At 39.4% G+C, this 21,878-nt stretch overlaps 1 protein-coding gene across 11 annotated transcripts in view; it reads left to right on the top strand.

Annotated features, from left to right (window-relative positions):
- ubr4 (ubiquitin protein ligase E3 component n-recognin 4) overlaps positions 1-21,878 on the top strand; it is a 58,504-nt gene that overhangs the window by 21,779 nt on the left and 14,847 nt on the right. For 5 of the 11 annotated variants that reach the window (XM_067372141.1, XM_067372138.1, XM_067372135.1 and 2 more), the window contains 47 exons: positions 275-376; positions 463-563; positions 645-1,032; positions 2,908-2,971; positions 3,051-3,242; positions 3,322-3,392; positions 3,479-3,671; positions 4,805-5,038; positions 5,127-5,297; positions 5,381-5,563; positions 5,647-5,805; positions 5,886-6,038; positions 6,316-6,543; positions 6,656-6,813; positions 6,904-7,075; positions 7,682-7,883; positions 7,971-8,134; positions 8,243-8,459; positions 9,172-9,388; positions 9,762-9,794; positions 10,096-10,159; positions 11,694-11,828; positions 11,916-12,090; positions 12,172-12,309; positions 12,398-12,519; positions 12,605-12,716; positions 12,804-12,928; positions 14,337-14,514; positions 14,623-14,727; positions 14,943-15,080; positions 15,186-15,354; positions 15,444-15,648; positions 15,776-15,889; positions 17,065-17,274; positions 17,374-17,523; positions 17,612-17,839; positions 17,924-18,002; positions 18,150-18,362; positions 18,480-18,648; positions 19,866-20,010; positions 20,140-20,225; positions 20,322-20,409; positions 20,501-20,694; positions 20,792-21,031; positions 21,130-21,268; positions 21,405-21,530; positions 21,637-21,765. In XM_067372141.1, the coding sequence (XP_067228242.1) occupies positions 275-376; positions 463-563; positions 645-1,032; positions 2,908-2,971; positions 3,051-3,242; positions 3,322-3,392; positions 3,479-3,671; positions 4,805-5,038; positions 5,127-5,297; positions 5,381-5,563; positions 5,647-5,805; positions 5,886-6,038; positions 6,316-6,543; positions 6,656-6,813; positions 6,904-7,075; positions 7,682-7,883; positions 7,971-8,134; positions 8,243-8,459; positions 9,172-9,388; positions 9,762-9,794; positions 10,096-10,159; positions 11,694-11,828; positions 11,916-12,090; positions 12,172-12,309; positions 12,398-12,519; positions 12,605-12,716; positions 12,804-12,928; positions 14,337-14,514; positions 14,623-14,727; positions 14,943-15,080; positions 15,186-15,354; positions 15,444-15,648; positions 15,776-15,889; positions 17,065-17,274; positions 17,374-17,523; positions 17,612-17,839; positions 17,924-18,002; positions 18,150-18,362; positions 18,480-18,648; positions 19,866-20,010; positions 20,140-20,225; positions 20,322-20,409; positions 20,501-20,694; positions 20,792-21,031; positions 21,130-21,268; positions 21,405-21,530; positions 21,637-21,765 (7,378 nt within the window). The remainder of the gene's footprint in view (positions 1-274; positions 377-462; positions 564-644; positions 1,033-2,907; positions 2,972-3,050; positions 3,243-3,321; positions 3,393-3,478; positions 3,672-4,804; positions 5,039-5,126; positions 5,298-5,380; positions 5,564-5,646; positions 5,806-5,885; positions 6,039-6,315; positions 6,544-6,655; positions 6,814-6,903; positions 7,076-7,681; positions 7,884-7,970; positions 8,135-8,242; positions 8,460-9,171; positions 9,389-9,761; positions 9,795-10,095; positions 10,160-11,693; positions 11,829-11,915; positions 12,091-12,171; positions 12,310-12,397; positions 12,520-12,604; positions 12,717-12,803; positions 12,929-14,336; positions 14,515-14,622; positions 14,728-14,942; positions 15,081-15,185; positions 15,355-15,443; positions 15,649-15,775; positions 15,890-17,064; positions 17,275-17,373; positions 17,524-17,611; positions 17,840-17,923; positions 18,003-18,149; positions 18,363-18,479; positions 18,649-19,865; positions 20,011-20,139; positions 20,226-20,321; positions 20,410-20,500; positions 20,695-20,791; positions 21,032-21,129; positions 21,269-21,404; positions 21,531-21,636; positions 21,766-21,878) is intronic. The other 6 variants (XM_067372144.1, XM_067372145.1, XM_067372136.1 and 3 more) reach the window with 5 other exon arrangements.

The raw sequence follows: 21,878 nt of genomic DNA, 5'->3' as shown, positions 1-21,878 counted from the left end.
CCCCAGATGACCATATGATTTTTAAGCAGACTCCCAAACTTAAGATTTAGATTAAAAGGGTAGTTTCAAATGTTAAATTTTGTCTTCATTTACTCACCCTTCATGTCATTCCAAACCCATAAGACTTTGGTTAATCCTCAAAACACGAATTGATATATATTTTTAATGAACCCTGAGAGGTTTCTGCCCTTTCATGGAAAGTCCAGGTAACCAAAACTTAAAAGATCCAATTTTGGGAGAACTAACAATTTAACATGGTTCTGTTTCCAATTAGTGGTCTGGATGAGTCCGTTCTTGAAGAATGTTTACAGTACCTGGAGAAACAGCTGGAAAGCAGTCAAGTCCGCAAAGCAATGGAGGAATTCTTCTCATTCAGGTACATCCTGAATAAATTCTTTTTAGGAATTGCTAGGAACTCTTTGCATCAGTTTAATACATCACTTTTCCCCCCTTGTCTTGTAGTGGAGAATTGGTGCAGATCATGATGGCCACTGCCAACGAGAACCTATCTGCAAAATTCTGCAACCGGGTTCTGAAATTCTTCACAAAACTGTTCCAGCTCAGTATGTAGCCATGATATGTCTCTCAAAAATGTGCCATTTGCTTTTCCTCTTTTACACGTCTCATCTGTGTTCATCCCTCAGCGGAAAAGAGCCCCAATCCCAGCCTTCTGTGCCTGTGCGGCTCATTGGCCCAGCTGGCTTGTGTGGAGCCCATGAGGCTGCAGGCATGGCTGAGGCGCATGACGGCCTCCCCTCCTAAAGATTCAGACCAGCTGGACACAGTGCAAGAGAACAGGCAGCTCCTGCAACTCCTCACCTCCTACATTGTCCGTGATAACAGCCAGGTGGGCGAGGGCGTCTGCACGGTGCTTCTGAGCACTCTCATACCCATGGCAACGGAGATGCTGGCCAGCGGGGATGGGACGGGCTTTCCTGAGCTCATGGTCATCATGGCCACTCTAGCCAGTGCAGGACAAGGCGCAGGACATCTACAGCTGCACAGAGCTGCCATTGACTGGCTCACAAGATGGTGAGTGACTGGCATCAATTATATATTTGAAAAAATATATGTAACAATTTAAAATAAGGTCCCATTAGTTAACTTTAGACAATGCAGTTAACTAACATGAACTCACAATGAGCAATCCATTTGTTACAGTATTTATTGATATTGTTTGTTAATTAATACAAATGCAAAAGTTTATTGTCAGTTCATGTTAGCTTAGGTCCATTAAATAATATTAACAGTTACAGCTTTTACAGATACAAATTTTAATAATGTATTAGTAAATGGCGAAATTAACATGCACTAAGGTTAATAAATGCTTAAGAATTATTTTTCATTAGTAGTTTGATTACTAATGTAACTAATGTTAAAAAATTGAACATTATTGTAAATGTTATTTGGCTAATATGATATTATAATCATAATAATACATATTATATAATAATATATTGAATTTAAAAATTATACATTATATAAAAATAATATTAATAATAAATATAAAACCATAATCACAATAAAGTACATATATTTAAATTAATAATAAATAAATGTATAATAACAAATTATAACAATAAATATGTATTTATTATTATTAATTATTTATTTAAAAAATAAATATATTTAAATAAAGTCAAAATGATGCTTTTTGATTGCATTTTATTGGACAAATTGTTCAAGTATATCATATTTTTATATTTTTCTTTTATATATATTATATTTTTTGCTATTTTTTCCAATAAGAGAATAAAGGACTATACATTTATTTATTTATATATATATATATATATATATATATATATATATATATACATATATACACACACACACACACACACACACACACACACACACACACACACACACACAGTAAAGTCCAAAAGTTTGGAACCACTAAGATTTTTAATGTTTTTAAAAGAAGTTTCGTCTGCTCATCAAGGCTACATTTATTAAATTAAAAATACTGGAAATATTATTACAATTTAAAATAACTGTGTACTATTTAAATATATTTGACAAAGTAATTTATTCCTGTAATGCAAAGCTGAATTTTCAGCATCATTACCCTAGTCTTCAGTGTCACATAATCCTTCAGAAATCATTCTAATATGCTGATTTGCTGCTCAATAAACATTTATGATTATTTTTAATGTTGAAAAGAGTTTTTTTCAGGATTCCTTGATGAATAGAAAGTTCAAAAGAACAGCATTTATCTGAAATACAAAGCTTCTGTAGCATTATACACTACCGTTCAAAAGTTTGGGGTCAGTAAGAATTTTTATTTTTATTTTTTTGAAAATAAATTAAAGAAATGAATACTTTTATTCAGCAATGATGCATTAAATCAATCTAAAGTGGCAGTAAAGACATTTATAATGTTACAAAAGATTAGATTTCAGATAAACACTGTTCTTTTGAACTTTCTATTCATCAAATAATCCTGAAAAAAAATATTGTACACAAATATTTTGTACAATTGTACACATTAAATGTTTCTTGAGCAGCAGATCAGCATATTAGAATGATTTCTGAAGGATCATGTGACACTGAAGACTGGAGTAACGATGCTGAAAATTCAGCTTTGCATCACAGGAATAAATTATTTTGTCAAATATATTTAAATAGTACACAGTTATTTTAAATTGTAATAATATTTCACAATATTACTGTTTTTTCCTGTATTTTTAATTAAATAAATGTAGCCTTGGTGAGCAGATGAAATTTCTTTTAAAAACATTAAAAATCTTTGTGGTTCCAAACTTTTGGACTGTACTGTATATACATACATATATATGTTTGTTTCAGCTAAAGGTTTTGATTTAGAAACTTAGAAAACCACAACTCTGATTTCACGGGGTATTTACCTCCTAAATGTGAAATTTTCCTCTCTTTTTTTTTCAGTAAAAAATACTTGTATCAGAAGAACGTTGTGGAAAAAGTTAGCGCTAATGTGTCGCAAGGCAAGGTAGGTGTAATTTGATGATAACAATTCACACGTCTTTTATTTGATTGTCAGACCATAAGTGAAACACTCTTGTTTGCAGCATGCCAGCATGTTGGAGTGTGCCTGCCACATCATTTCCTACCTGGCAGATGTGATGAACGCTTTGAGGCAGAGCAGTGGCCAGGGCTCATCCCAGCTCCTGATGGAGGGAGAGGAAAAGGCCATTGAAGTGGACTCTGACTGGGTGGAGGAGCTAGCTGTAGAGGAGGAAGACTCACAGGCTGAAGACTCGGTCAGTAAACAGTCTGCTCACTGTAGATTTAAAGATTTCTTCAGTTTTTCCAGTCATATCTGAGTTTCTTGTGTTATAGGATGAGGATTCACTCTGCAATAAGCTATGCACCTTCACCATCACACAAAAGGAGTTCATGAACCAGCACTGGTAAAAAGCAAACTTCCTTTGCTTTGACACAGAAGCGTTCAGAAGCTGTACTGTCGGCCTTTAATCTCCTGCTCTTCCCCGTACAGGTATCACTGTCACACCTGTAAGATGGTGGATGGGGTAGGTGTGTGCACAGTGTGTGCCAAGGTCTGTCACAAAGACCATGAGATCTCCTATGCCAAATACGGCTCTTTCTTCTGTGACTGCGGTGCCAAGGAGGATGGCAGCTGCCAGGTGAGACCGAATACTTCAGGTCATCATGGGAAAAGAGCAACAGCGGTAACTTTGGCTTGCAAATCATTTATCATTGACTGCCATTAGCTCATTTCAGATCTCCCTCAATTCATCAGGGTTTGCAACATTTAATCTTTCCCTGTTTTGGTAATAAAGCAAGTTTGTCCTCTTTTGTTTGGTAGTATATTACTTCAGACAAATTTGATTATATTGTTAAAGGAATTGTTCACCACTGTAATAAACATTGACTCATTTTGTTTCAAACAAAATGTAAAGCACCCAAAAAGGACAAAAAAAACCAACATAAGTAGTCTGAATGGATGCAGAAGCATTGGATTATATCACACCCCAGAAGAATGAATTGTGTAAATACGAGGAAAACAATTTACTTCGTTTTCAAATAAATGTAAAATATATTTATTTCATGCATAGATACCATAGTTTCTGACAGCACTATATGAGGTAGCATCTGTAGGTGGAAAACCTTTAGCACTGGTCAATATATATAAAATGGTGATGCATTGAAACAGCAGCCAGTAATTGGCTGCTGCATGTTTCAGAATTGAAGCATGGCTTTGGGTTCATTTATATGCAAAATAGCCCATGATCCAGTGTTTTCAGCGAAAATAAATAATTCAACCATGTTACCCTGATTTTTATTCAATAGTCATTTATAAGAAATTGCTAAATTGCACAATCCAGGTTGCAAATTTATTTCGATTGAACCAAATTTTGGTATTGGTTGCAAAAATTGCAAATCCTCTTAGAAACTGGATAGCAAAAAATACACTTATTTTAAAAGTGTCAGACCCTGTTTAGTACTCTGTTTAAGAAAAATGTAGAAACTTACAAGTTTGAAACAACATGAGCATGAGTAAATAATGTTAACTTATATTTGGATGAACTTTTCCTTTAATTTTCAATATAGTAGTTGTATATCCATAAGATTTCCACTTCATTTTCTAATCTAAAAAGTTTTTCAGATAAACATTTCAACATTTAAGCCATATCCACTCATGCATGTCTCCTTGACGGAAACACAAAGCATGTAACAATCAAATTTGATTCCCTCTTCCCTGTGGTGTCCCCTCCCCTCCCCAAGCATAAACATCTTTGTAATTTATCCAATCCAGTGCATCCCATATCCCTGATCATGGGTCTGTATCCTTGTTTTACAGGCTCTAGTGAAAAGAAGTCCCAGCAGTGGAATGAGCTCCACCATGAAGGAGTCCTCTGCCTTTCAGAGCGAGCTGCGCATGCCGGAGAGCGCCATCCGTCACCAAAGCGCCTCACCCGCGGACAAAGGAAAAGTCACCATCTGTGATGGCAAAAGCAGCGACGACGACAAGCCCAAGAAGAGCAGCGTGTGTAAAAACATCGAGGGCTGCAGAGAGGACCTGCTCGTCCAAGTGGTGAGATTTCTTCGCTCTTTGAATCATTAATGTTTTGACTTTGTAAGAAGACCGGTCCTGTCTCAATGCTATCGTTCTTTTTTTGCAGGCAAGCTCCTCCACAGCAGCCCTGGTGTTGGAGCTGCTCATTTTCCTAATGGACGCCATTCAGACCAACTTCCAGCAGGCATCAGCGGTGGGCAGCAGCAGCCGGGCTCAGCACGCACTCAATGAATTACACACTCAAGACAAGACCGTTGAGATGACCGACCAGCTCATGGTATGGACTAAATACCTAAAGACTAATTCTTAATGCCCACAAATCAAAATAGCTGACACTAAACATGTTTTTTTTTCTTCCAGGTTCCCACACTGGGCTCACAAGAGGGCGCATTTGAGAACGTCAGGATGAACTACAGTGGAGATCAAGGACAGACCATCCGCCAGCTCATCAGCGCACATGTGCTGCGTCGGGTGGCTATGTGTGTGCTGTCATCCCCTCACGGACGTAGACAACACCTCGCTGTCAGCCATGAGAAGGGCAAGGTAATCCAGAAAACATCAACGCGAGTTTGTATCTTCGCTACTCCATGTTTTATCGAGACTAAATGCTGTTTGTTTTTGTGCAGATCACGGTCCTGCAGTTGTCTGCGCTGTTGAAGCAGGCTGATTCCAGTAAAAGGAAACTGACTTTGACTCGTCTAGCCTCCGCTCCAGTTCCCTTCACTGTGCTCAGTCTCACAGGAAACCCCTGTAATGAGGACTATCTAGCAGTGTGTGGACTCAAGGTAGGAAATGCTGACAAAAATCATTTGGAAAAAATTCCTTCCATAGTTTAGTCTCATTTCTCTGTGTCTATCGTCTACAGGACTGTCACGTTCTGACGTTTAGCAGCACAGGCTCTGTGTCAGATCACTTAGTCCTGCATCCGCAACTTGCAACTGGAAACTTCATCATCAAGGCCATATGGCTTCCTGGATCGCAGACTGAATTGGCCATCATCACTGCTGATTTTGTCAAGGTGAATTATTGTACTTATCATGGAACAGTTTTGTTATTGGTCGAAATCTGTCTATGTACATATAAACTTCCAATTAGAACTTTATCATTTTCAAAATGTGCAAACAATGGATAATACACATCTTCTTGCAAATAGTTTGTCAAATATATTTTTAAAAAAATGATTTGTAAATATTAAATTAAAATTAAAAAAATCCTCAAATGTGAGAAATATTTGCATATATAGTCAGTGACCAAAAGTAATGTGCCTCAAATAATTATCAAATAATTTCTTGCAGATTTACGACTTATCTGTGGATGCCCTGAGCCCCATGTACTACTTCCTGTTACCAAGTTCAAAGATCAGAGATGCCACATTCCTGTTCAACGAGGAGGGCAAAAACATCATTGTGATAATGTCCTCAGCTGGGTACATGTACACTCAGGTGATGGATGAGTCCAGCAGTGCCCAGCACGGCCCTTTCTACGTCACCAACGTTCTGGAGATCAACCATGAGGATCTGAAGGTTTTTACAATATTATCTTTTGTTATCTTAGACTGCAAGAAGTTAACCAAATGGATTTCAAAATGGATTAATCATCACCACATGCTCAGTTTGTTGTCTGTTTGCTTCACAGGATAGTAATGGCCAGGTGGCTGGAGGCGGAGTCTCTGTGTATTACTCCCACGTCCTGCAAATGCTGTTCTTCAGCTACAGTCAGGGCAAGTCATTCGCTGCCACAGTGAGCCGCAGCAACATGGAAACACAGAGGCTCTTCACCATCAATGTCAAAGGGTAGGATTCCTACATAAGGCTTTTCTTGTGTAACAATCTTTCAGTCGTGTGTTTTGTATTTCTCTAATGTTCTTTCTCTTGCACGTGCAGTTCTAATGGAGGAAGTAAGACGTCTCCAGCACTCTGTCAGTGGTCAGAAGTGATGAACCACCCAGGGTTGCTGTGCTGCGTGCAGCAGACCACAGGAATCCCTCTGGTCATCATGGTTAAGCCAGACACGTTCCTCATCCAGGAAATCAAAACCCTGCCTGCAAAAGCTAAGGTCAGTTCCTAGATTTTCCTAGTGGTCTGGAGGAAGTATAAAATGTATATTATGAAGGTTTTAATATTATATTGTAAAACACATTGTTTTCTGTGAATAGTGTGGACTGATTAATGCAACATCTGTTGTTTTGTTTTTTGCCCAAACCCGCCTGCACTAATGTTTTTGCTAATTTCCTGTGGCTAGCATATGCTCACACTAATTAATGGCAATTAATAATATTAGGTGTGATTAATCAGAGAAAACTGTGCATTTGACTTTTTAAAAATTGATTCACAGCCTTGGAAAAATTATCAAATGATTAAGATTTTTTTTTTTAAATGGGAAATATATATTTAAGTATTGTTTTTAATAAATATTGTTCTTGTTATTTTTTAATATAATTGAGTTTAGTGTTTGCATTACTGGTGCATTTTGACATTTATTGAAAGCCAGAAATTGACAATACAAGCAGATTAACACTTAATTATTAAATTTCACCAGTCAGCCAAGTCCCAATTTACTACCGATACCAGGGTACCAGAGGCTGCAATGGGCAAAATTTTGGTTTCAATAAATCCTACTACTGTACCAAGTCAAATAAACAAGTCTCTCTGTTCCCCTCAGATTCAGGACATGGTAGCAATCCGTCACACAGCAAGCAATGAGCAGCAGCGCACCACTATGATTCTGTTGTGTGAAGATGGCAGCCTCCGTATATACATGGCTAACGTGGAGAACACATCCTATTGGCTCCAGCCCTCCCTTCAGCCTAGCAGTGTGATCAGCATCATGAAACCTGTCCGCAAACGCAAGACAGCCACTGCCAGTGAGTCACGCCAAATTCTCTGATTCATCACATGTTGTTTAGTGTTGTTTAGAGATATTTATGTGCCTTTTTGTTTTCCCTCATCAGCCACACGCACATCCAGCCAAGTCACTTTTCCTGTAGACTTTTTTGAGCACAATCAGCAGCTGACGGAGGTGGAGTTTGGTGGCAACGACCTGTTACAGGTCTACAACGGCCAACAGATCAAACATCGGCTGAATTCTACAGGGATGTATGTGGCCAACACTAAGGTATCAAAGTATTTTTGCTACAATATTATTTAGAAATGATCATCAGTGGGTTGCTAAGACATTTTAGCTAAAGTTTTTAACTTTTCGAGTCATTTATGTTGCCAACAGCCTGGAGGTTTCACGGTGGAAGTAGTGAACAATAACAACTCAATGGTGATGACTGGAATGAGGGTGCAGGTGGGCACTCAGGCCATTGAGCGAGCTCCCTCATACATTGAAATCTTTGGACGCACCATGCAGTTGAACCTGACACGCTCCCGCTGGTTTGACTTCCCTTTCACTCGTGAAGAAGCCCTTCAGGCAGACAAGAAGCTTTCCATTTTCAGTAAGAGCCCAACAGATATCAGAGCTGCTTCCATGTACACTACCAATGAATATTTTGGACACACCTACTCATTACACCTGCTTATTATGCATATTATAAATATAATAATTATTATTATTATATATGTATTTTCCTATAAAATATAATGTGAATAAAAAAGTAGTATAATGTGAAAAAAAAAAAACATTTCAAAATAAAAAAATGACATGAAAATAATATATTTGACAGATTTGAATTAAATTGATTACATTATATAAATTACATAAAAAAATAATAACATTAATTAATATTACTTGTTTATGGTTATCCTTTTTTTAGGTGTCCTTGTTACATTATAATTTTACATTTAAAGGGATAGTTCACCCAAAAATGAAAATTCTGTCATTTATTACTCGCCCTCATGTTGTTCCAAACCCGTAAGACTTTTGTTTATCTTCGGAATACAAATTAAGATATTTTAAATGAAATCTGAGCGGTTTCTGTCCCTCCATTAACAGCTACGCAACTACCACTTTGATGTTTCAAAAATTTCATAAAGAGATCGTAAAACTTATCCTTATGAATTGAGACTCGATCACTTTTATATGATGAACAGATTGAATTTAGGCTTTAAAATTTAGATATATTGTGAAATTATAACATTTATACTAAAGTAAATATTGCAGATTTGCTTTTCCCATGTATTTTGACAGTTGTCATATGTGTTTTTCAGTTGGGGCTTCAGTCGACCCAGCAGGTGTCACCATGCTGGACTCCATTAAGATATATGGCAAAACCAAAGAGCAGTTCGGTTGGCCAGACGAGCCCCCGGAGGACTTTCCTTCAGCTGCTGTCAACAACGTGTGCAGCCCGAACCTCAACCAGGGCAACGGCACCGGAGACAGTGATGTCACCAGCCCCATCGCAACTAGCGGCACTGTACTGGAGAGGTACACCTGTCACCTTAACCTGTGTGCTCTGATTTCAACCTATTACTTAATTGTATTTCCTGTAAAAAAAAATAATTAATGTCTTCTATCTTTGTCTTCATTTCACTTAAACTGCATTTAATATTTATTATTGTCTCAAGAGTGGCCGTAATTAATGTCACTTAACGTAACTGAAACGAAGAGCAGAGGATAGTGGAGGGATGGGAGGGGGGGTGTGCGCGTGACGTGTCCAGTGCATGGCTGCCATCATAATGACCTCGTGCTCGCATGCAGTCGTTTCCTGTGTTTGACATACAAATCATTTTTACGTATTTCTTTTCTGTGATCCTCACACATTTTTCTTTTTCTTTGCTCCCTAAAACAATAAAAAAAGTTGTGAAACTGAGTCCTTATCAGCCTTGGACCGGTTAGTAACCGCCCTTTCTCTGCTTGTGTGCATGGTGGTTTGCTCGTGTGTGCGTGTATGTGTGAGAGAGCAGTCAGACTGAGCTTGCTCTGGTGTAGATCATGCAGGACAATTACAGCATTTATAAAGACATTAGTAATCACACAGGAGTTATTTAACACTTTTAATGTTTGATAATGTGTTATGGATTGATAATGACAATGCTTTGAGAATGGTGTAGAATTTGAATGTGTTAGTTTGGACTGCTGTAATGTTAATAGAATGCATTGCTTTCCCTATCTAACTGTTGTCTGATCTCTAGGTTGGTGGTCAGCTCACTGGAAGCTCTAGAGAGCTGCTTTGCTGTGGGCTCCCCCGTTGAAAAGGTAAGGAAGAGTTATTCTCTTTGTTGTTAGGGATGTCTGCTAGATAAGTACTGCTGCTTTGATAAGATTTGCTAAGTTGATTCAAAAATTGTCTGTAGGATTAGTAAATTTGCCTTTGAGCAAATCATAAAGGTATACTGGTTTTACACAAGAAAATAATTATTTTGAATATATATTTAAAATGATGTACAAGCTGTGCATGGAGCGGGTCCATCATGGTGACAGCCATGTTGAGATCACATGACCTGCTGAATGCTACTCAGTTTTTCTCGATAACTTCACTGTAACTGGACATTTTTGCCCCTGGAATAAATTAGTTATAGGTTGACTGTATATAGCATTTCTACAATAGCCGCTTTTCCTGGAACAATTTGTCCCAGGAACATTTTCCCCCAGACCTGTTGCTGACTGCGTTTCCATTGCGGTCTAAAGTACTGTGAAGATTAAGTCCGGTGACGTAGGATCGCACATGACTTTCCAGTTCCCGCTGGATTTCCTCCTCCGTATATATAAGCTTAATAAAGCCTGAACCTCGTCGTCGGTCCATCGTCATATTTTTTTTTAAACTCCACTGTGGATTCGAATAGCAAACAACTCTTACTGCATGCACCGCATCAGACTTTTAAAAATGGTGGTTGAAATAAAGTGCTGCTGCCTGGAGTCAACCAATCAAAATGCTGCATGAACTCCGCCAGTCAGCATATTTAGTGGCCAAATCCCACCCCCCGAAAGTTCCTGAACTTTGAAAAAGTACTACCTCGTGAGCAGGGACTTTCTGAGGTGAAAGGTATTTCTGAAGTTTTTACCTGGAACTTCATTTACACCCTGGTTCCTGTGTTTGAAAAACACAGAGTACCAACCCAAAGTCCCTAGTTCCTGGGGGAAGTTCCTGCAGTGGAAATGCAGCTAATGACATTGGCCATTAAAAAACTGTATAATTCCAACATGACAATTATATTGGCCTGCAGAACATAAACAATAACTTATACTTTTAATATTTATATAAATAACTGCGTTGTAAATAATTTAATGGTATTTCAGTATTTGCTGTAGTAACACATTTGGTTTCAGAAATAATCAAAATTGTTGGTATTGATTTCTACTGTACTGAAATTTTGGTACTGTGATACACTTACTTATTGCTAGTGTTATTTTAGTATTATTTATATACTATTACAGTACTTATTTCAAGTAAATGTTTCAAATTACCTTAAATAGTTTACATATTTTTAGCTTTCTTTTGAATTTAAATTTTGTAATTTTGTCTTCTTTTTTTTTGTCATTTAAGTGCGTTAACTTAAACTTGTTTTATTTCAGTCAGTTGTCAAAGTAACATTGCTAATTTTAGTTTGTTTAGTTCAAATTTAAGTTTGTTTTTTATCTAATATTTATATTTTATTTTATTTCAATTAACAAAAGTTTTTTAATAGTTTAAAATGGCAACACTGGGGGTTTTTTTGTTTTTGTTTTTTATGTTTGTTTTGAATGAAATTTCCATTTTCATGTGACATTTTTCTATCCCTAAAACCTATAGGAGAAAAATAAAGTTGCGGCTCTAGAGTTGGCCACTCTCCTTCTGTCTATCCCCACTCCTGCTGGAGTACAGCAGCAGACCAAAGGCCTTCTGGCCAGCCTGCACACCAGCCGCACAGCCTACCACAACCACAAGGTACACATGGTCACTCCTGATTAGAAAATGAACAGTGTTAAACATGAATTACCATGTCTTTAAGCTCAGCTTTGTAACTGTGTTTAGGATCAGTCTCTGCTGAGCAATGCAGTACAGTGTCTGAACACCTGCAGTAAAGAAGGGAAGGAGCTGGACCCTGATGTGTTCCAGCGGCTGGTGATCACTGCCCGCTCCATCGCAATCATGAGACCAAATAACCTTGTGCACTTTACAGAGTCCAGACTGCCTCAATCGGACATTGGTATGTTCACTGAACCTCTTAAATGTTCATCTTGCAGTCATTTTATGTGCCTCCTAATAAAGGCTGTTTTTATGTTTTTAGATGTAGGTGATGATGGGAAGGATGGCCTGAAGTATGATACTGAGAGTTGTAGCTTCATTATGCAACTGGTCACTAACTTCTGGAAACTTCATGCCCTCAAACCCAAGAACGCCTTTTTGGCTCCAGCCTGTTTGCCAGGTACGTGGTCACATTGATTTGTGTCACCCTAGAAGTTCATGGTTGTGTTCTTTCAAGATACTAACATCGTTTTATGTTTTTCTCTAAGGTCTAACTCACATTGAAGCCACTGTGAATGCTCTAGTTGATATCATTCATGGCTACTGCACCTGTGAGCTGGATTACATCAATGTGGCATCCAAAATCTACATGCAGATGCTGCTCTGCCCTGTACGTATCCCGCTGTCATTCTTCTCAGATACAATCCATATCTTTTGAGAAGTTATTAATGTAATCTAATCTTTTTGGTCTAAAGGACACCTCTGTGAGCTTTGCTTGCAAGCAGGCGCTGATTAGAGTTTTGAGACCCAGAAACAAGCGCAGACATGTGACCTTGCCTTCTCCCCCACGCTCCAACACGCCCATGGGTATGAGCTGTGCCTTTCAGATTTGTGACTTAAATCATACACACATTCCTCAATGAATGAACTTCGAACATTTCTTTGCTGTGCTAGGAGATAAAGATGACGATGATGATGACGATGCTGATGAGAAGCCCTCCAACATGACGGGAGGGGAAGGCGGCAGGCAGGAGAGTCAAGAGCAAAACGAGGTGGACCACGGAGATTTCGAGATGGTGGTGAGTTTTGTAGCCACTATGAGTCCATCTACTGGACCCTAAGAGTGTTAATAATATATGATTAGGTTATGATTTTTTATTTTGTGATTGCGAAAGTCACACTAAAATTGGGATATGGTTTGATTTGATCTGATTTTATTATTTTGGATTGATTAGTAATTAATTAATATATTCACTACTACTGTACTGTTTTAGCATCATTACACCAGTCTTCGGTTATGCGATCCTTCAGAACTCATTCTAATATGTTGATTTGGTGCTTAAAAAGCATTTCTTATTATTAGCAATGTTGAAAATGGTTGTGCTAAGCAGTTGTCACTATTGGTCAACTTAATGAAAAAATATTGACTAATTCTAAATTTCTCAAATTTAGTTTTGGGCAGTAATATGATTATCTTTAAATCATGCAAGTCATATAATTAACTATATATAAATATAACACGTAACAAACAAGTAATCATTAGCCGTGTTTCCATTACAGATTTCCGCAAAACTTTTGAGATATTTTCTAAATATCAATAAAAAACTATTGCAAAATGACGGCATTTCCATTAACCGATGTTGTGCAACCTTTTATTTTCCTCTCGCGATAAGTCATTCCAAAGTCACGGCAACGGATGTTGGTAGGTTTACGTATATACCAGCCACTGCACTAGCTATTATTTTTAATCAAAGGAGTTATCCAAGCATTTATGGCAAGGATAATTCTGGGTGTTTCTCCCTCCTATCTGCTTCAAGTTCTTGATGAAATTCAAATTATGGCATTTTTTGTTGTTTAGAATCCAGTAGTCCCGTAATATTTTTGTCTTTTATGAGTTTAATGAAGAACTCTTGTCTTCTGTCCAAACATACCGCACCCTCTTTAAAGAATGATCGACTTTACATATGGCAGGTGACCTGTAAATGCAAAAAAACTGCTTCCATTGCAGTTTTGTGAAATATTCCTTTTTCAAATTGCCTGAAAAACCACCTCATGCAAGCGTAAATCTTAAGGGAGTTTTTGCGAAATTGACGTATTTCAATTGGACGTATTTTCAATTTCAATTTGCACAGTTTAAAGGGTAATGGAAATGCGGCTTCTGTGAGTCAAGGTGAAAGTTTAAAGCTTACCTCTAAGCATATTTTCCAGATATTCCAGAATGCGCACAATAAATTGCTATTGGGAAAAAAAACAACAATCAGCTAACTTTGCCCAAGTGGATGCTCACAAAAAAAATAATTATGCACAAATAAGAACTCAGCAGCTGAATTTACTTAATGTAAATGAAATGAGAATATCAAAAGACATATATTACACTGTAATGAAACATTAGCGATGGATCTAGTTGCTTTAAGTATTTGTCCAAACTACTGTTTTTAAAGAAGGCGGTTGTTATGTAATCCTCTTCTCTCTCTGTTTGATATGCAGTCTGAGTCTATGGTCCTGGAGACGGCAGAGAACGTGAACAATGGGAACCCCTCGCCTCTGGAAGCGCTGCTGGCAGGTGCGGAGGGCTTCCCACCCATGCTGGACATCCCCCCAGACGCCGATGACGAGACCATGGTGGAGTTGGCTATAGCTCTCAGTCTGCAACAAGACCAGCAAGGTCACTGCTTCCATTTTCCTGCCCTCTGAGAGAAACCGGCATACATTTTTTCATTTAGTTATATTGCCATCAGGTGTCTAATGTTGAATGTATGTTGTACGTCTGCAGGCAGCAGCAGCAGTGCTCTTGGTCTACAGAGTCTGGGTCTGTCCGGCCAAGCCCCCAGCTCCTCATCTTTGGACGCAGGGACCCTTTCAGACACCACCGCATCAGGTAACTGCACCCATCTCTCCACAAAACTCTTTCTGCAATACTTATTGCATGCTCACCCAGCATTTTTTCTGTCATCCCTTCATGTCACTGTTGCTTCCCATTTCCAATCATTTTCAAACATATGGCTATGTATATGTTCGTGTGCACCTTTAGAAACCCCCCCCTTAGCAAAGCCTGCTGTTTTTTTCCTGTAACAGCTCTGGTTATGCTTTCAGCCCCAGCCTCGGATGATGAGGGGAGCACAGCGGCCACAGACGGCTCCACGCTGCGCACCTCTCCCGCCGAGCACGGGGGCAGCGTGGGCTCTGAGAGCGGAGGAAGTGCCGTCGACTCAGTTGCAGGTGAACACAATGGTAAGACTTGATTGTTTACTGTTTGTCTGATGTTTTTAAACAAATTATTTTAAAGTGGCTCGTTTTCGGGAGTTTCATCCACTCAGGACATTGTGTGCGTTTCAGTGTCTGGTCGCAGCAGTGCTTACGGAGACACGACTGTTGAAGGACATCCTGCTGGACCAGGCAGCGTGAGCTCCAGCACAGGAGCCATAAGTACAACCACAGCCCAGCATGAAGGAGATGGATCAGAAGGAGAAGGAGAGACAGAGGGCGACATCCACACAAGCAACAGGTCTGTCTACATGATGGAGCACTTATATCCCAATATAAACTGTTTCTGTTTAATAACTGTCCGTTTGCCTGTCTCGATCCTCTTACCAGGTTGCACATGGTGCGTTTGATGCTCTTGGAGCGTCTTCTGCAACACCTGTCCCAGCTTCACACTGTTGGTGGAGTTCAGGCCATCCCCTACATGCAGGTCATCCTCATGCTGACCACAGATCTGGACGGAGAGGATGAGAAAGACAAGGGAGCACTGGACGACCTTCTGGCCCAGCTCATTGCCGAGCTCGGCATGCACAAGAAGGTGAGACTACATTAATCAAGATCTTTACTTAAATGCATTGTTCTAGTTTGAAATATATAGATTATATTATAAATATACTGAAGATATAGATAGTTGGAATGTATAAATTGTCATATTTGGTTTCCAGGATGTTTCAAAGAAGAATGAGCGCAGCTCTATTAACGAGGTGCACCTGGTCATCATGAGGCTCCTCAGTGTCTTCATGTCCCGCACCAAGTCTGGCTCAAAATCCTCCTCTGAGGTAACTGTCAACTGTGCTATGGTAATATCGTGCTCACAACACTTTGTTCTGAAGGTTAAAACATTTATTTTGAACCACTAAGTCTGAGAATTAAGCTTAACATACTTAACTGATCAAAAGTTTCAGGTCAGTAAGATTTGTTAATGCTTTTGAAAGAAGTCTCTTATGATCACCAAGGCTGCATTTTATAGAAGCTTGTTTTTGCCACTGAATAAAAAATGAAAAATGTAACTGCAAGTTGTTAACTTACAATTGTGACTTTTTTTTTCTCAGAATTGCAAGATAAAAACTCGGGAAAATGTAAATTGTGAGCGGACACTTTTTTCCTCAGAATTGGACTTTATATCTCACAATTTGACTTTATATCTTGCAATTGTGAGTTTATATCTTGCATTTCTGGGGGTAAAAAAGTCAAATTGTGAGATAAAATGTCTTTTTTCCGTGATGGACTTTTTGGATTTTGTAAACTTAGAAAATACAACTTTTTTTGACATTTTAAAGTTTTATTTAATTCTTTAAATTTTAACCTTAAATAATAAAATAAATTTTGATTAAATTTATAAAATAAACAAATACATTTTTATAAAATAAAATAAATTTTAACTTTAATTCTTATTTATGTTCTTATATGCTTAGGAAAATTAATATTAAAGTATACTTTTAAAAATGTAATAAAGTTTGAAATCTGCTATTATTTACATTTGATAAAATGTTCAGTTTAAAATGTAGTAATTGTTGAACAATATTTTGGTTGGCATACAAATCTATTTGTATATTGAATTCGGATTGGTCTTCCTGCCTTGCATCTATTTAACCAGCTATAGTTCCCACAAAGCAGCACAGAAGACATATGACCATGTGCAAACTGCTCATTATGTGTAATCTGTTATGTTTTTGTTGTTGTTGTTTTTTCCAATAATGATCCAGAGTATTGATTCAGCCATTAGAAAAGTATCATTATTACAAAAGCAAGTCGCTCTCATAATTTAATGTATGCAAAAAAAAAGCCTAAAACATAAGCTTACCTCAAATGTAACACTATATTTTGCTTCGGGAAGTGTAAATCCAGTTAATCTCTAATATTATTGTTTACATGCTACAACCATTTTTACTTTGCAGAACAGTGAGTGTAAAACCCATTAAATAATTCAGTTTCATCTCTGTTTTCTCGCCAGTCGTCTTCTCTCATCTCCAACGCAACAGCTACCGCTCTGCTCAGCATGGGAGCGATAGACTACTGCCTGCATGTGCTCAAATCCCTGCTGGAGTTCTGGAAGACCCAGCAGGGTGAGGAGGAGCCAGCGGCCACCAGTCAGCTCCTTAAACCCCACACTTCGTCCTCACCCCCAGACATGAGCCCCTTCTTCCTGCGCCAATATGTCAAGGTACAGACCAGTTCTTAAAAAGCTTGCTCTTACCCAAACATTATATATATATATTAGATAAAGAAATATCAGGATCTTTAAATTGTGGGTGTTTCTCAGGGCCACGCTGCTGATGTGTTTGAAGCGTACTCTCAACTCCTCACCGAGATGGTCCTCCGACTGCCGTACCAGATCAAGAAAATCGCAGATGCCAACCCACGCATTCCACCGCCGATCTTTGATCACTCCTGGTTCTATTTCCTATCAGAGGTAATGCACGTAATTCGCTTTTGGCCTGTGTTGAAGAGTTATCAATGAATAATTCGGCATGCATCAACCTCCTTTGATTATCTTCCAGTATCTGATGATCCAGCAGACGCCGTTCGTGAGGCGACAGGTGAGGAAGCTTCTGCTGTTCATCTGCGGCTCCAAAGAGAAGTACCGCCAACTCCGAGACCTCCACACGCTTGACTCCCACGTACGTGGCATCAAGAAGCTTCTGGAGGAGCAGGGCATCTTCCTGAGGGGAGGAATCGTCACAGCGACATCTGGCTCCGCTCTACAGTACGACACTCTCATTAATCTGGTGAGTAACAGGTACACGTGACACCCAACGATTTTTATTCTTCTTTCAGTTTGGATTTGTGTGAACTTTTTCCCTTTTACACAGATGGAGCACCTTAAAGCATGTGCTGAAATAGCCACTCAGAGAACAATCAACTGGCAGAAGTTCTGCATGAAGGATGACTGTAAGTGTACAATGTTCTTCTATCCAAAGTGACTTGAAAAAAGCAAACTGATTTCCCTGGGAATTCAACCTGTGACTTAGGAAGGCTTAGTTCTAGTTCTTCTTGTTGTAAAGTCACTTCTGGTACTAATCAATTTTCTTTGTGTAGCGGTGCTGTACTTCCTGCTGCAAGTGAGTTTCCTAGTGGATGAGGGTGTTTCTCCGGTCCTGCTGCAGCTGCTCTCTTGTGCCTTATGTGGCAGTAAAGTCCTGGCGGCCTCAGCAGGATCTTCAGGTGGAGGTTCAGGAACATCTCAGCCCTCTCAGGGCAAATCCTCCAGCAAGAAGAGCAAGAAAGAGGACAAGGAAAAGGACAAAGAAGGTATGATGTTTTTTTGGTCTTTCAGCATTTCTGATCATTGAACCACTTTCATTTAGGATTAATCATCAGAATGATTCCATGACTCTTTTCTCAATGTTCCTGTTGTGTTTCCTGCAGGAGATGGAGCTGGCAGTCAGGAAGATCAGTTGTGTACGGCTCTGGTTAGCCAGCTCAACAAATTTGCGGATAAGGAGACTCTCATTCAGTTCTTGCGTTGCTTCCTGCTCGAGTCCAACTCTTCATCTGTGCGCTGGCAAGCTCACTGCCTCACGCTGCATATCTACAGGTACTTAGAAGCAAGAACTTTCCCTAAATGCACTCCCTTGTGTCCACTGTTTTGAGCTTGAACCATCATGTTTTGTTTACATTTAATCATTTAGCAGATGCTTTTATCCAAAGCGACTTACAGATGAGAACAATAGAAGCAATCAAGTCATCATGAGTGCAACAGTATGCAAGTACCAGTTATTCCAGCAAAGTGCACATAGTTTTTTAAATAAATAGAGATGGAATAGAAAAAGAAAAAGTGCTAATATTACTGGGTCAAGTGTTGATGAAAAAGATGTCTTTAGCAGTTTTTTGAAAATGGCTAAAGACTGGTCGGAGTGAGCTAGGCAGTTCATTCCACCAGCTGGGAACAGACAAGGAAAAGGTCCATGAGAGTGATTTTGTTACTATTTGGGATGGCACCAAAAGGCACCATTCACTTGTAGAATGCAAGCTTCTGGAGGTCACGTAAGTCTTAAGTAGTGAGTTAAGATGTAGTGGTGCAGAGCTAGCGGTTGTCTTTTAGGCAAACATCAGAGCCTTGAATTTGATGCGAGTGGCTATTGGTAGCCAGTGCAAACTGGTGAAGAAAGGTGTGACATGCACTCTCTTCGGCACGTTAAAGACCACTCTTGCTGCCGTATTCTGGATCAGTTGTAGAGGCTTGACAGTGCATGCTGGAAGGCCTGCCAAAAGAGCTTTACAATAGTCCAGTCTGGATAGAACAAGAGCTTGGACGAGAATTTGTGTGGAATGCTCCGATATGAAGGGTCTAATCTTCCTAATGTTGTATAAGGCAAATCTGCAGTACCGGGACGTTGTAGTAATATGATCTGTGAAGCTTAAATGATCATACATCACAACTCCAAGGTTCCTGGTTGTCCTGGAAGGATTTATGGTTGATGAACCTAGTTCAATGGAGAGGAAGTGTTGGGTTGGCACAGACCACAAGCAGATCTGTTTTTGCAAGGTTGAGTTGAAGGAGGTCGTCCGTCATCCAGGCAGTAATGGCTGTCAGGCAGGCTGTGATGCAATCAGCAACTGTCGGATCTTCTGGTTGGAATGAGAGGTAGAGTTGTATGTCATCAGCATAACAGTGATAGGAAAAACCATGTTGCTGAATGACAGATCCTAGTGATGACATGTAGATGGAGAAGAGAAGTGGTCCAAGCACTGAGCCCTGAGGTACCCCAGTAGCAAGATGATGTTAAATCAAACTGAACATTTATCTTTCAGGAACTCAAACAAATCCCAGCAGGAGTTGCTGCTCGACCTCATGTGGGCCATTTGGCCAGAACTACCTGCTTATGGACGTAAAGCAGCTCAGTTTGTCGACCTGCTTGGATATTTCTCCCTCAAAACACCTCAGACGGAAAAGAAGGTATTCATTCTCAAATATGTGATTGTTTTTTTAAGATTACGGTAGAATTTGATTATTGGTTATTAAACAGATTTAAAATGTTGTAATTGTTTTGCATTGCACCTAATGTTTGGCTTCTGCATTTTCCAGCTGAAGGAATACTCTCAAAAGGCTGTAGAAATTTTGAGAGCACAAAACCACATCCTGACCAATCATCCTAATTCAAACATATACAAGTAAGTGTTCCCAGCATGTTCTCATTGGAAAATATTTTGGGTCACAGATGTGAGAACATCCCTGAATTTTTTATCTCTTCACACTTATCTTCTCAGCACCCTGTCTGGACTGGTGGAATTTGATGGATTTTACCTGGAGAGTGATCCCTGCTTGGTGTGCAACAATCCTGAAGTGCCCTTCTCTGTGAGTGATGTTCATGACATGTCACATTTAAATGCTTGTTTTAGTTGCTGTAGGTCTAAATGTTGGCCTAATTTATTCCCTGTGCTATTAGAACATCAAACTCTCATCTATCAAAGTGGACACCCGTTACACTACAACTCAGCAAGTGGTGAAGTTGATTGGCAGCCACACTATCAGCAAAGTCACCGTGAAGATTGGCGATCTCAAGAGAACCAAGATGGTTCGCACAATCAACCTCTACTACAACAACAGGACCGTACAGGCAATCGTAGAGCTGAAGAACAAGTGAGCATGCAAATCAGAATCTTAAGTTTAAAAAAACCTGACAGTATTTGTAGATGGTGATTGATACATTAAAATAATTTGAAATTTGTGTGCACAGACCTGCTCGCTGGCACAAAGCTAAGAAGGTGCAGTTGACCCCAGGCCAAACTGAAGTGAAGATCGACCTCCCTCTCCCCATCGTGGCCTCCAACCTGATGATCGAATTCTCTGATTTCTATGAGAACTACCAGGCGTCGTCAGAGACCCTGCAGTGTCCTCGCTGCAGCGCCTCAGTCCCTGCCAACCCGGGAGTTTGCGGCAACTGTGGAGAGAACGTGTATCAGTGTCATAAGTGCAGGTACGGAGGGGCTGGATGTTGAGATTTGCTTGTGAATGAATATTGTACAAAGACCCAAGAAACTGATAGAATAGTTGTAATTGTTTTGAATCTTCTAGGTCCATTAATTATGACGAAAAGGACCCGTTCCTGTGCAATGCCTGTGGTTTCTGTAAATATGCACGCTTTGACTTCATGCTGTATGCAAAGCCCTGCTGTGCTGTGGATCCTATAGAAAATGAAGAAGATAGGAAAAAGGTATGGCAGGCATACATATCCATTTATATAGATTGTGTAATGTAAAAATGAGTAGTCTAAATGAACAAATATATGCTGAGACTGCATCTTGTAAGTCCTCTTACTAAATCATTTGTTACTGATTTATTGTGTCCAGGCCGTGACCAACATCAATACTCTACTCGACAAGGCTGACCGTGTTTACCACCAGCTCATGGGCCACCGGCCACAGCTGGAGAGTCTGCTGTCCAAAGTGAATGAGGCTGCACCTGAGAAACCACAGGTCTGTCTGTCAGCATTGATCCATGTCAGACAGATCAATGACTTTTCCTTTTGAAATTACACAAGAGTTTTGGGTGTGTCATTCATGTTTTCATGATTCTTCTCAGGATGATACAGGAGCAGGTGCTGGTCTGGGCACGTCCACTGCCAGTGTCAACCGGTACATTCAGCAGCTGGCACAAGAATACAGCGGAGACTGCAAGACTTCATTTGATGAGCTCTCCAAAATCATCCAGGTTAGAGATAAATAGGGCTGTTACTGTACCAGCATCCCAAAAGTATTGTTTGCCAACTATGGTCACAAGTTCTGTTGTGTTGTGTTGGTAACGACAGAACTTGTGAGCATAGT

The sequence above is a fragment of the Chanodichthys erythropterus genome, chromosome 20, assembly GCF_024489055.1.
Source record: "Chanodichthys erythropterus isolate Z2021 chromosome 20, ASM2448905v1, whole genome shotgun sequence".
In the NCBI taxonomy this organism is placed as follows: domain Eukaryota; kingdom Metazoa; phylum Chordata; class Actinopteri; order Cypriniformes; family Xenocyprididae; genus Chanodichthys; species Chanodichthys erythropterus.
This window is presented reverse-complemented; position numbering and strand designations above follow the sequence as displayed.